At 41.7% G+C, this 14,319-nt stretch overlaps 2 protein-coding genes across 4 annotated transcripts in view; both read left to right on the top strand.

Moving 5' to 3' along the window:
* Window positions 1-16: 16 nt before the first annotated feature.
* Window positions 17-5,836, top strand: GJE1 (gap junction protein epsilon 1). The gene is made up of 4 exons (XM_080390090.1): window positions 17-2,830; window positions 3,422-3,604; window positions 3,994-5,386; window positions 5,751-5,836. Exons 1-3 carry the CDS (start codon window positions 2,792-2,794, stop codon window positions 4,387-4,389), a joined length of 618 nt encoding a protein of 205 aa, XP_080246216.1. The 5' UTR covers window positions 17-2,791; the 3' UTR covers window positions 4,390-5,386; window positions 5,751-5,836.
* Window positions 5,837-9,210: 3,374 nt separating this feature from the next.
* VTA1 (vesicle trafficking 1) overlaps window positions 9,211-14,319 on the top strand; it is a 39,925-nt gene continuing 34,816 nt past the window's right edge. Inside the window, exons 1-2 of one of the 3 annotated variants that reach the window (XM_080390083.1) lie at window positions 9,213-9,345; window positions 10,983-11,126. In XM_080390083.1, the coding sequence (XP_080246209.1) occupies window positions 11,105-11,126 (22 nt within the window). In that variant the 5' untranslated portion in view covers window positions 9,213-9,345; window positions 10,983-11,104. Of the gene's footprint in view, window positions 9,346-10,982; window positions 11,127-14,319 lie in introns of all 3 variants that reach the window. The other 2 variants (XM_080390081.1, XM_080390082.1) reach the window with 2 other exon arrangements.

Raw genomic sequence — 14,319 nt, 5'->3', positions numbered from 1 at the left:
CATTCAAAAGGACTGCACAATGCCAGATTGCTCTGCTTCCATCTCAAGTTATCCTCTTAATGCAGTGTTACAAAGCACATTACTGAACATACATGACAAAAGGAAATCATTGCTACTACTTGCTCATAGTGTGAAGATAATGGGCTTCCTGTGCTTCAGCTCACATGACATGTAGAGAACCACTTCCAAGAAACCAACAGTTTTATTGTGGGTCCATTCATCACATTCAGTGGGATCTGAGTGCAGACACCCATAGGGTTTCTATTGGGTTTACCTGATATCCTGTACAGAATTCATTTTTTATTTCAATGCAGCTGTATTCCTCATGTATAAAGTGAAAGCACATTGCCAGCAGCAAAGTTTTCTTTTAGCATCTTTATCACAGGACAGAAATTCAAGTTTCCATAATGTTACTGAGGTCATACAGTGCATGTATTGATTGTCTTCGATTAGACAGTCCAGTCAGGTAAGTAATTATGCTATCCCCACCTAACAATAAAAAGATACAAAGTAGCATTTATTGCAGGTTTTTACCTAAAGTGTGTTCTTAAATATTTTTTCTATCTGTAGTGAAATCAAATGCTTCCTGACCAAACTTAATTATTATTGTGGATTCATGTTCACCGATTAATGTAAAAGTAATCACTACCCTAGTAAGTATAAAAAAAAAAAAATTGAAAAAAATCTATCTCACTTTAGAAACAGAGGTTTTCAGTTTTCCCATTATTGCTTTTTTAAAAATTTCTGCTTAAAAAAAATCATAAAAAATACCAATAAAACTATTCTTGGAAGTACGTTCAACATTAGGTTTTCAATAGCAAGTCACATTTTAAAATAATTAAATGATGGAAATATTATCAATATTAAACATCTGTCCAGCATGCTGATCTACTTTAGCAATTTTATAGTATAGTGGAAACATTAAAAATTGCTTTTGGATGATAATTAAGCTCCATATGTATCATGAGCAGAAGAAAAGCAACTCACTGTAGCAACAAGTCTTGCATTTTTTGTGAAGGTTAGCCACACATCCTAAGAACCACAGTATTTTATTGTAGAGAAATGAATCTGGGTTAATTAACAATATACAGCTGTGGGCTGGCTTCAGGGGCGGTGGGTTGGCTGATGTGGATAAGGTGCAGCTGTGGCTGGTTCCTGCTAAGTAGTTAAATAGCTCTAAGGGGTATGGAAAAGGAGCAGCTAGTGAAGAGAGATCTGGTAGAAGCAGAGGGAGGAGAAAGAGTGCCCTGGAGGTAGGAGAGGTAAGGAGAAGGGTGAAGCAGAGACAAGAAGCAGAGGGACTAGCCTGAAGAGCATGGAGAAACAGCATGAACAGTAAATGAACTGTTGAAATCTTGTGGGGGATTTGCGGCTGTGCTGGGGCAAGGTGCAGGAGCTATTTATTGATGTTAACCTGGTATGGGGTGGTAAAATCCTTGTTGCAGCTGGCTAGTTTTGAGAGTGCTGCAACATTTTATTGCAGATCAGATGGCACTGTGAGGTATTTATTGCTCTTAGTTCATTCAATGTATACAAACCTTAGCATTCTTTCTAAGCAGTGGAGCGGCAGAAAGTTTAGAAACCCAGTTTCAGTGCTACTAATACAGCACTTCTTACAGTATGTTTATCTTCAGGAGATAAATATTTAACTACCTGAAAAAGGAGCTGTAGTAAATAGCACACTTATTGAAGTGCTTGTCACTTTCTTTGTAATCTAGCTACTTTAGCAGATGCAGGACAGGTTCCCCTTAGAAAGGGTGTTCCAATGTCTTACAGCAGTTACTCCAAACATGCTGTGTGTTACCTTTGAGTTGCAGCAGCTGAATTCACATATAAAATGAACCCAAATCCCCACCTCTTCCCTCCTCCTGCCTGTTTCCACGGAGGGGGGATGGGACAATACTATTTGTTACATCAGCTTGAAGCCATGCTGCAACTGGTTGTAAAGGAAGCTCTCTCATGAGTTTGGAGGCAAGAGAGTAAATTCCCTTTAGGATCTGGTGGCTGGATTTCACTTTCCTGTGCATCCTCTTCAGAATGCCAAGTAAGCTACTGTGCACCAGTGACTGGATAACAAGCTACCTCTTCCCTTCCTCTGGGTTTCCATCTCCATCCTTCCTCACTCCACTTTCTCATAAAACTCCCACTAGGTTCAAACTGACAGGTTGAGCCAAGTTCCTATGCCTGTTTGCCAGCAGGAGTGTGTGGTGCATACATGAGCTCACATGCATAGCTCTGGAGTTCTTTCAACTGTCCATATGGACTATGCCGGCAAATTATTAATAGCAATTATTGCCATTAAGTTATTTGTAGCAATATTGGAGTGGTTAATATTGATTCCTTTAATTCATTTGCCGTTGTTTCTTTGAATACAGAATCTTGGACCTACAGCTTCCACACCTGGTTGCATACTACTTTTTTATTGGGTTTAGTTAAAAGTAAGTTATTAAACTCCAGACGATGTAAACTGAACTGCTCAGCAGCCCAGGAGGCTGCCGCTGCCCCCCACCTCAGGGCCGGGGCGGTCGAGGGGCAGTGCGGGGGCCGGCACCGGGACGGGGTGGCAGTGGGTGCAGCGGGTACCCCCGGGCGGGGCGGCAGGGCGCGGGGGGCACCCGGCCGCGGCGGGGCAGGGGTGGCCGGCGCTGCTGACGGTGCCGGGCGGGGATTACCGCCTGGGGGCCCCGCCATCGCCGCGCCCGCTCCCTGCCCGAAAGCCGGAGCCCGCCCGGGGGCGACGGGCGGAGCGAGCCGGGGCCGGGGCTGGCTGCGCAGGGCGCCTTGCCCCGACATGTTCCCCAACTACATGAGGAGCTTCTCGGAGGGATGTGTGAGTACGCGGGGTGGACCTGGGGTCGGCAGCCGGCAGCCAGAGCTCCGGCCCCCGACGGCCAGGGAGCCGCGCCGCGCCCCCCAGCCCCGGGCACGAAGCCGCGGTGCGGGGGGTCTGCCTGCCGCGGCCGCTCAGCAGCAGCAGCAGGCCTGCCAGGGTGCTAGGAATGCCCCTGAGGGGAAGCCGACATGTAATTTGCAAGAATAAGTATCCTTAGGTTTGATGATGAGTTATTTTGGCATCATTTGACATCGCGTAAATCAACAGAGCTGCAAAACGAACGGACTCTCTGTCGGAGCGCTCAGCTCTGCCTGGCGCATTCTGCACCAGCAGGATACGTGTAACGGCGGTGAAACAAATCAACTGCTCAGTGCTGGATGAATGTTTACATAAATTTAGCAGCAACAATAAAAGCTTCTAAGCCATTATTTTGTTAGAAAGCTACTGCAGCCTTCATAGGCAAACCCTCTCCTTTTTAAAACAAATAGAATAAAATAAGTATTTTGGATAATGAAAAAGAGCAAGTAGGCCTCCAACAATAACACTGTTCATTTTTGTTTTCATGCTGAACACGTCTGCGATTTGCAGCTCAGGCCACCAACGGTCATTGGCCAGTTCCACACGCTTTTCTTTGGCTCGGTTCGTATGTTTTTCCTCGGCGTTTTGGGCTTTGCTGTTTATGGCAATGAGGCCTTGCATTTCAGCTGCGACCCAGACAAGAGAGAGGTTAATCTTTTCTGTTACAACCAGTTCAGGCCTATAACTCCTCAGGTAATTATTTTTTTTTTATTGTAGAAATCCAATGTTAAGAAAATAAACTGCAGAAGTTAAACATAGTTGTTCCATATAAGTAGTAATAACTGACTGGGCTAATTATCACTTAGCTTTTTCATGAACGGTTTCCTTTTAATAACCTTTAATCTGTGACTAAATATAGAGTTGTGTTTTCTGTCCTTTGTAACAACAATCCTCACAGTTCAGAAACCAACTGAACTTTGCAAATTAAAAACATAATAGTGATTTTTACCTTTATTGTCATCTGTTTATACATTTGTTATATATTAAAAAACAGACTTGCAAAATGTTCCAGTATGTGCACGTTTTAGCTGTCATAATGCAGTTGTAAATGATCTGACAACTACATTTCTGCTACATTTTAGGTATTCTGGGCATTACAGCTGGTGATTGTACTGGTACCTGGAGCTTTTTTTCACCTTTATGCTGCATGTATGAGCATCAAACAGGAAGATATTCTCCAAAAGTCGTTCTACACTGCTTTTTATATCTTCTCTGTTTTCCTAAGGATTATCCTTGAAGCTGTGGCTTTTTGGCTTCAGATTCAGCTCTTTGGTTTCAAAGTGAACGCAATCTACATGTGTGATGTGAGAGCACTTGAAAAAAAGTTTAACATTACCCGGTGCATGGTGCCAGAGCACTTAGAAAAGACAATTTTTCTTATTGCAATGTACACATTTACTGTGACTACAGTGGTCTTGTGCATTGCTGAAATTTTTGAGATCTCATGTAGAAGGCTAGGTTTGTTAAAAACTCAGTGACGTCAACCACTTCTAGTTATTTACCATCCAGTCCACCTGCAGTTTTAAAACAATGATTTCAAGCTATAACAAAAAAGTATCTGTCCTCTATGCAGTGTTGCAGAAGAGAACCACACTGGTGATTACTGCTGCTGGAGAGTAGTCATCTGACACTTATTCCTCATCTAAAAGACTACAAATAATCTTTTTTTTTTTTCATGTCAAGAACAAAGGCAATAAGATTTACAAGCGTAATATGTGTTCATGACCTGCCACATACAATAGTTTTGCCTCCAGAGGAGTATCTGTATGTGAGCAGGAGGTTATTTATAAACATATTTTTATTCACAGCTTTTCTAAACACATGCAATTCAAGGTAACAAGGTTATTGACCTTCCAGGAAAAACTATTCCAAATTTCTTACATGTTCTTATGGCTTGAGAATTAAGCAGTAATGGTGGATAATGTCTGGGTACCAAAAAGCATTCAAATAATTTCCCAAGCTGTGCCACTGCTTCAACCTGCATCTCAGACCCCAGGGGCAAAGACTCCTGGTTAGGCTGTGGTGAAAACATATCCATCAATATCAACTTACTTTGCAGCAGTCCAGCTAGTGTCATAAAGACTAACATGGTATTCTTTGTGCTGATTGGAATGCCTTACCCTCATTATGTTTTGGCTTACGATGTAGAAGACTTCTACTGATTTTGTATGATCACATTTTAAAGGGGTAAAAGGGCTTTATGCCTTCATTTTGCATAAGAAGCTTAAAAGTGTCAAAAGAAAATCTTGGAGAAAAGCCTTTCCTGGGTGCGATCATGCCTTGATTTCAGCGAGAGTTTTGCTTGTGTGTGACTGCAGAACTGGGTTTACAGAATATTTTGCTCTGTGTGTCACATCTAACTTTTTATTGCTCTGACGAAAGTTGCTAGAATAACATTTAAAAAGAAGTCTACATACTAAAATTATTGCATGCAAGAAGTGTATTTGGATAGGTTAGGTCTTGAACTTTATATAGGTTGTGGATAACTGGCTAGCTGAAAAAAGGTCTCATAGACATAGTCCAGCTGGCTGGACAAAAATGCACATCGCTCTCACCTTATCTGAAGTAAAGCAAAATACACTGTCTTTGGCTGTTTTTGTTACACAATAACAGGAAGATTTCGGTGGGAAAAGAATGTTGCAGGTGGGAACAGAAAACTACAGAAGAGAAACTAGGGGCAGGCTTGGTATTTAGGCAACTAACCAATAATGAGCTTAACTTTTGTAATATGTATGAGCTAATTATAACAAGGCATAAAAAGTGACTGTAAGGTACAATAAACGAAGTCTACTGATCACTCATATTGAGTGACTGTGTCTTCCCTCCGTCGCAAAAATAGGTATCTGGTATTTTTGTGTGCAACAGCTTCTTCTTAAGGACTAATAGACATCTTGAACTTAGAATTGATTTAATTCCTTGTGCTGAAGTGACGTAACAGAAAAATAAAAAGCAGATTTCAGAACTGAAAGGAAAGGAGGAGGTAGCTTCCCTGTATAAAATATACACAAATAGCAGTCATAACAATTAGCTATTTCCCATTTGTTTTTCAAATACCCTCAATTTCTAGGAAAATCAATGGAAGGTTTCTTCCTCTTCCTCGTTCATCATTTCTGTTCTGAATCTCAGTGAAGCAAGAGACAGATTCATCGCTACTTAACAGTGATCCAGGAACCAGTCAGGAACCACATTCAGTCAAAAGGAATCCATCAGCATCTTTGGACACAGTTTGAGGCCTGTAACACTGAAGGGAGGAACATTTTTGCTTCTTGAATCAAATTCAACTTATGTGAAAACATTCAGTATAAAAGTATAAAAAGTTGAGATCCCAGTGACAGCATTTGGGTCCTTTCAGGAATATTTGGAAAATTGTGGGAAAATGACTACAACATCTTTTAGCTAGCTAAATTAGCTTAACTAACTGACTGTTAGTTAAGCAGATCCAAACAAGGTTGGGTCGCAAGAGCCTTGTAAACCTCACCCACAGAAGTAGTCCTCGTTACATAAATGGAATTGCATGATTTAGGTGTCTTGGATTTGATGGATTCTGGGTCATTTAAATCAAAGTGAGTCACCACTAGATGTATTAATTTTTTTAACATGCCTATCAAGAACAAGATGTTAAATTTCAATACATTCGCTATATTAAAGCATTAATGTGTCATTTTTTCCCTATGGAAATATATTGTATGTTGTCTTAAATACATGTCCAGTTAACACTATCAGATTTGCACAAAATTGAACTAATTATTTTATATTTGTAAGCATTATAATTGGAATAAGAATCACTGTGCTAACTTTTTGTTTGTGTAATATACCATGTGCTTTGGCCAATACATGGTTTTTTGTTGCATACACTGGTATCCATCTGGAATTATTCTTTGCAATTTAAACTTGTAATCTCAGATAAAAAAAATACCTATTTATAAATAAAATACAATATATATTTTACTACTAAAGAATTTACTTCCATGCGGTAGACACAGTTGTAACCAACTGTACTCAAATCACACTTAATAGATGTTTGTATAATGATAAAAAACCTCATCACAACCTCATCAGTATTTTCCCTGGTGCTTAATATTTCCATTGCTTGTTGTTCTTCTTCTGTAGATTTTAAAACACTTCAGAAAGGTCAGAGGAGTGCCAAAACCCCCAGCCCCTCAGGGGATTTCCTTGTTACCATCAAGAGCCTTGCAGAGACAGGACTGGCATGGGACTGTCTGAGGACCCCTGTGGGACTCTAGGCACCAGATTACCCACCACCATGCCCTTTCCCTTGGTGGTCAAGATCTGTAACATATGAAAACATGTTGTTCTTCCAAATGGGATACAACGCAGATTTTTTCTGCATTTCCAGTGAAATTAAAATTGTCAAATTTCTTAGTTTGTTTTTCATTTTAAAAAAATTGTGCATTATTGCCTTTTAGTGCAGATGTTTTTCTGTGACTGATTCCATCATTAGTTTCTGAAACACGTTGATGGATATATTACGTCCATGTAAAGAAACTATTTCCCCATGGTTGTCAACACTTCTCTATCCTATATTGCCATTTGTTTTCCTAGCATTCATTGTATTCTCAAGTGTTTCTAAACTTTTCTTTCTTCTACATCTTCCAAACTCCCACCATTTCTATGCTCAATTACATTGCTTTCTATCAACTTCCTTCTACCCTTACTCCCTCTGAGATTTATAACATATCTGCGTGCGTTTCTCAGTGTTGCATTGATTGTATCTGAAATGCTTAGCAAATAATTGAGATGATCCTGAAGACTTTTTTTGCCATTATCAAAGGAATAATATAATACACTTGGGGTTTCTTTGATTCAATTTTTTTTACACAGCAAACATGAAGTCCTGTCTCCCAGAACACAGTAGGAAGTGTTTTTGTTGCTTACATCAGGGTCACATTATAAATGCTTCTTGTTTTCCACCATACTCTAGCTGCCTCATTTTCACAGACAGCACTCAAAGCAATCCCCGGATCATGCATTTGCAGTTGGTTTTGTCTCTAGCAGGGTATCATGCCCATTGCAGTTCTCATTTAACAAAGAGCTGTAATTGTTCCCTCCATTATCTTCAATGAAACAAGCTAAATAGACCCAGTAAGTGACGTGATTGCCTTTATATCAAAGGTATAGATGCTCAGGGCCAGCCAACTTCCAGTATGTCACCACAACATCACAGTTCTATCCCAGAACTCCTTGTTTTGTTCCTTTTTTGGCTTCATTTCTTCTGATCAGCCATCATTTCCCTTCCATTCTCTTTTCAGCACTCTCCCATGATAGCTATTAGACAATGCAGCTACCTCTTCTACCATGTGCCTCCCTCCAACAGGCATCTTCCTTTACACCCTGGAGCACTGACATTCTTTTGTCTTGCAAAGAGCCGTTTTGAGACCAGGAAGAAGTGTGGCAACAGGGCCATTTAAAAGAAATGTTAAAATCATTTTACTATGTTGTCAGAATGAGAAGCTGACAAACACTGAAATAATTTACATTGCAGTTTCTGAGATCCATTTAAAAACATTTTGTTTCAACAGTTCCCATTTCTTTTGCTGTTCTTAACCCCTCTCAGCAAAAACAGAAATCCCTGGAGGTTCCGAAGACGTTATCTGGGAAGCGGTGATCCAGGAAGATGTACTTTCCAGGGCTGGCGGACTTGCTGAGAGCTGCCAGGAAGCAGCCCAGTCCAGCGGAGTGCTGTGAGCCAGGCCACGGCAGGGCAAGGCTTCCCCTGCCAGCAGCAGGGCGAGGGGTGGAGGCCCAGGAGCGGAGGCCCAGGAGCGGAGGTGCATTTCAGCGCTCGAGGGCCTCCCAGACCTCCGGTGAGCCTCGGGATGGCACAAGGGGAAGGTTCTGCAATCTGAAAAGCGACTTTACTTGCAGATCTGCCTACACGGGTTAAATCTACACGGTTCTATGGGCTGATGGGCCAAAGGGGAAGAGAAGGGCCAGGACCAGGCCACCATCCCCATGCTGGACCGAGGTCTCCAGGCCCCTCCACAGGGCGGCTGTGGGGCGCGTTTCAAACACTAACGCAGCCACGTAGGCGCCGCATGAGGCTGCACGTCCCCGCGGCCGGGCGGGCGGCCGGACCAGTCCGCCCGGCTGCGACGGGCCACAGCGCGGGTGAGGCGCCCCGCCGCTTCCCCCTCCCGACCAGCAGGGGGCGCGCTTCCCGGCAGCAGCGCCACCGGCGGCGGCCCGCCCACCACGCACGCGCCCCAGCGTCCCGTACCGGAAGCGGAAGCGGCCGGCGCCAGCCTCGGGAGCGAGAGCTGCTGTGGGCCGTCAGCTGCTGCCGCTGCGCCCCGCCGCCCGCGTGATGGCGGCCACGGCGCTTCCCCCGCTGCCGCCGCAGTTCAAGAGCATCCAGCACCATCTGCGAACCGCTCAGGAGCTGGACAAACGCGAGCCAGTGGTGGCGTACTACTGTGAGTGAGGCGGCCGCAGCGCCGCCCCGCCCCGCCGGCCCCTGAGCCGGGCCCGCCCCGCCCTGCCGCCCCCCCCACCCCACCCCACCCCCCGCGGCTGGCGCTGCCACCGCCGCCACCACACGCCGGCCACCGGTGGTGGAGCGCGCCGCTCCCTCGGTCTGCCGGGCAGGTCGGGGTGCGCGGAGTGCCCGCCGCATGTACGGTGAAGGGGGGGGGAAGCCCCACCCCAACCCTCGGGGCGGTGCTGGGGGCTCAGTCTTTGTCAGCCGCTTCAGCTGCCAGCCCCAGGCTGCCTTTCACGTGCTCTGTTTTTGCAGAGTTAAGACTTTTTATAGTCGCGGGTGTGTCAGCAGCCTCCATATATGTACGCACGTGTATAAAGTCAACTCTTCTGTCTGCGCTGGGGCAGTCCTCATAAGTATCGCAAAAAACTAACATTCGAGAGTGTTTTCAGAGTTTTTCTCCTGAAAAGACCTGCTTTCTGTCCTGTATCTTAAGTAACCAATTTAGGTTTGAGAGTCTTTAATTCTCTTTAATAGTGTCAATTTCCTTTCCTTGTAGCTTTGTCGTTTCTTCAGGGTTCCCTATGGTGGAGAGTGGGTGGCTCTTTTTTTGTTTGTTTCATTGAAATAAACACAGCATAATCTTGCTGTTTATCTATCAAATTAACATGTAAATTTTCTAAGTTAATGGTCGTCAGGGTGGTGTCTGAGCTTTTCTAAAAGGCCTTCCACAGTTAAGAAATGCAAGCCTCTTGCTACAGTCTTAAATTCCCTCACAGTTGTTAACCACACTTGGAAAGTTTCTAAGACAAGCATATCACCAGAAATGTATGCTTATGTTGTTGAGTTTTTTCTTTTTATTGAGGTGTGAGGAGGTCATTTTGGGGGGTTTACGTGGCAATAGCTTGTCTTCAAGAAGAGTTAAATATAAAAGAGGTATAATTGGCCGATTAATTTGTGAGACAGTCTTAAGTTTAGAGGATTAACTCATGAAATTCAGGCTTCAGAAGGCTCTGAAAAAACTGTCAGCCAAATGTCAGAAGAATAATTTTAATTTTTATGTGTTATGCAGGAATACCTTGCTAATGTGGAAAAGTGCCACCAGAGAAGTGAGATAGCCACATGTTAGAACACTGGACGTTCTCAATAGTACTTGCTGTCTCTTGGAAAAACACAGGACAAATACTTGGTGTAGCAGGAAGCACCAGCTAGGTCGAGCTCCACAAGTTTTTTTTGTTTGTTTCTTTGGGGTTTTTTATCAGATGTAACACCCTGTCTGCCTACATAATAAAAATACTGGATTTTTAGTGTAGGTAACAAAATACAAGTTTGTTTTTTTTATAAAACATAAATGTTTTGGTGGCTGATCTTTTTTTCTTAATATCTTCTCCATTCTTAAACTTAATGTAAGTCTTAAGGTACAGGAAAAAACCCACAAACCTGTGTGTAATCATTGTAAAGTCCATTGCATTATCTGTCTTAAGTACCCTGAAAATTTGTGTATCATATTTTTTCATTTGAGTACTTCAGCGTATCAGGTTCATTACTGAGTACAGAGGAGACTATATTCTAGAGATATCTTTCTCATTACATTACTACATAAAATAAAAAGCAGTGACACCTCTTTTTCAGGACGGGTCTTGCTTGGACCGTTCGTTTTTTTAAATACACAAAGAAGAATTAATTTTCACCAGTGTTGCACTGATGGCACTTACTTCCTTGCATGGTGTGTGAGTTTGTCTGGATTGACTAAAATGAAGAATTCCTGTTTCATAGGTAGTTGTTTGGGTTTTTTAAATTTTAATTCTGGCTTTGAAATAAATAAGATTTATGAACCATTCATTTTGAACGTTGTGGGTTTAGAACAATTATGTGGAATCCCAAAGTATTAATTATTAATACTGCTTCTGTCACAAAAATCTGTATACTTCTAGCATGCTGTGAATAATAAAAAGTTTCCTAAAAAGGCAGGGGTTTTTTGAAGAGAAAGTCTGGAGATGCAAAGAAATTTCATTATATGTTTCAGATAATGATTTGAAAGCAACACAGATTTAATGTGGAGTTACAGCAGTGTTTCTCATGAGAAGCTTCACTAAAAAAGTGAGCATGTCTTTCTTGAGCCTTTGAAATGTGTTCCAGAGGAGCTTTATATGTTTGCTGTAATGTATTTTATGGAAAGAACGGGGTGTGTGTGTGCTGGAACATGTGGTGTTCTCTGTCCCGGTGCTCCTCCACCAGCTCCGGTGCTCCTCCACCAGCTCCGTCTGCAGGCAGGTGCCTGGCACCTCCTCGCACATGGTGGGACCGGGAGGGTGGTGTGGCACAGCAGCCAGTTGAGGGGACCCTATGGTGAAAGGTCCTATGGTGGAACAGTGCGGCATGTTCCATCACAAGGCTGCTTGCACAGCAGAGGGGGCACACCTGAATTTTGGTCATATGATGGATGTAACTATCAGTCTGAAGAAAAGAGTAAGGTGTTTATAGCTTTGGACTTCGGAATGTTGCCAGAAGTGGTTCATCCCTAGAAAAAAGCTTTGCTTCTAATATTAGTGTTTCCACAGCACAGTAGTTTTCATTATGGGCATATGTTTGCAAGGTTTTGATTTATGTACATTTTAGTTCAATTCCACTTGTATATTTCTGATAATAAGAGCTGTGTCACAAACTAATTTGATATAAGAAGCACGTGAACTCTGGTTTGCAACCTAAAATACTACTTTCTGTAGCTTAGCAATAAAATTGTCAGGAGGAGCTACTTACTGCTCGTGTTAATATTTTTGTTTCTCAGCAGCATCCACTGGTGCTAGAGGTGTGCTCTTAAAGCTGTGAATTTGAGTGGTGCTTACACATATTATTTTGCATACACCATTTCAAACTTTTTTTCTGTTACGTTTTTGGGTGTGGTTCATTCGAAGACTTAAACTAGTACATACGTGCACTGCCACCTAAAGAAGATACTGTAGTAGTTCTCTGTTCTCTCATTCCCAACCCTGATTCCTTCAGAAGCAAACATTGATGTAATTGTGTGATGAACACCAACAATAAACTATTTTTCAGCCAGGCCAAATCACTACCGCTTAAATAGCTGTGCTCCCACACAGACAAAGAAAAGGAACAAGGCACAGTGGGCTGGGGCGAAGGCAGGGTTCCTGCTTTTTTGATATTGCTGGCATATGTTGATTTAAAGAAACTGTAATTTGATTAACATTCATCTCTGTTTTACACGATATGGATAGCTAGAGCAGGGTTGATTAATACAACTGCCACATAATTTTCCACATGAAAAATAAAATGTTGAAGAACAGCTTTGATGCTCTTGTGCACCATAACACATCACAGATGCTTTTTGTTATACTTGCTAGAAATACTTCAAAAATTTTAAAAAAAGGTTTTATTTCTGGTAGTCCTATGTATTCCTTACAAAGCCTTCATGATGAACTCCATTTTTAGATACTCAAATTCAAAGCAGCATATGATGTGTCACTTTGTATTTGTTTGTAAACTGTTACTTTTTTTAGCCCTAGCCACTGTTTGTAGATGAACATAATTGATTGAAGCAACAAAAATATATTTGCTTCTGGACAGTATGTACCGTAAATGTACTTGGCTGTAAAATTTGTTCTACTTAGACCATAGACTGTAGAGAAATGAAGAAACCAAGTTTTATTTTAAGTCATACAGGACATGATCTCAAAATAATTTTCCTTTTAAAAAGATTACTTTATGGTTAATGCAAGCATTCAGTGCTGTGGTGATCTACTACCTTCTTTCGAAATGATTACCTCCCCATGTGGTACCTTTTGTCATGTTTCATGTTATTTTGTTAATCACTGTCATTAAGTGTGTAGCTATCTCAGGTTCAGTAAAGGTCAGCTGATTCAGTAGGTATGAGGGAATACCAGTAAGGATGTTACATTGAGTGCCTAGCAAAAGGAAGATAAGTGTTTGGTGGTCAATAAAGTAACTTTCTTATGTTAAAACCTTACAGTCTGTTTGACTACTTTGAGATGTTATTCTGCAAACACAAGGAGGCAGGCTTTGATAAAAAAAAATCTCTGGCGTTTGTAATAACTAAAGAAATTGTATCTCTAACTGGGCCGTAGGCAGTTTGACTCGGTAGTTATTTTTTTGAAAAATTGCAAGGTTTGAGAGAGAGTTCTGCCTTCCAACCTCTATTTAAGTGTTTAAAGCGAGATTTTCCTTACTAGCTGTTGTTTCAACCCTTCAGAAGTGTTAAACTCCTTCCAAAGATGATTGGTAGTTTATTTTATACTTCCATACTTACTGGCTGTGTTTTTGTTCTAATGCAAAAGCATCGAGAGAATGCTAGTGAGTTGCCAGGAAAGCACTGATGTTTCATGATACATAATATCCTAACATGCAGCGGTGTTTGGATATCCAGTGAATTCAGCATGAAAAATCATGATCCTAGTAACTTCTGAAAAGCAGGGCTGCGATAGTTTTTGCTTTACCTGCTAATCAGAAGACATTCATGTGGGATCAGTAAACTTTATCTGTTTAAAAAAGGTATGAAGAAAATCTACAATTCCCAAGTTCTTGAGATAGCAAAAGCACCAGAGAAATCCTTCCAAAGGATCTTACTGTTGTGTTAACATTTCTGTTTTTGTGGGATCAAGCAGGAGAGAAAAGCAAAAGACTTGGTGGGATTTTTTTCCCACAACCGGTTGACAACCTCTTGAATCAAAAGTCATTCAGCTTTTAAGAGAAATACTCATCTGTTAAATGTGACTGGTTTTTTACTTTCAAGTTTAGTCAGACATCCATGAAACAAGGTTCTCGCTGCATACCAATTATAAGACTTTTTTTCTTTTTTTTTTTTTGTTAATTAAAAAGAGAGAGACAAAAAAATAGAGTTCATGGGCTGACTTGGAACTTGGGAAATAATAGCTACTGTGTAATTTTACAGTTGGAATACTGTTAATTTTTCACTGACCTTTCCTCAAGGCAG

The sequence above is a fragment of the Falco punctatus genome, assembly GCF_963210335.1.
Source record: "Falco punctatus genome assembly, chromosome: 5".
Classification (NCBI taxonomy): Eukaryota; Metazoa; Chordata; class Aves; order Falconiformes; family Falconidae; genus Falco; species Falco punctatus.
The sequence above is the reverse complement of the archived record's forward strand: the minus strand, read 5'-3'. Positions and strand labels throughout refer to the sequence as shown.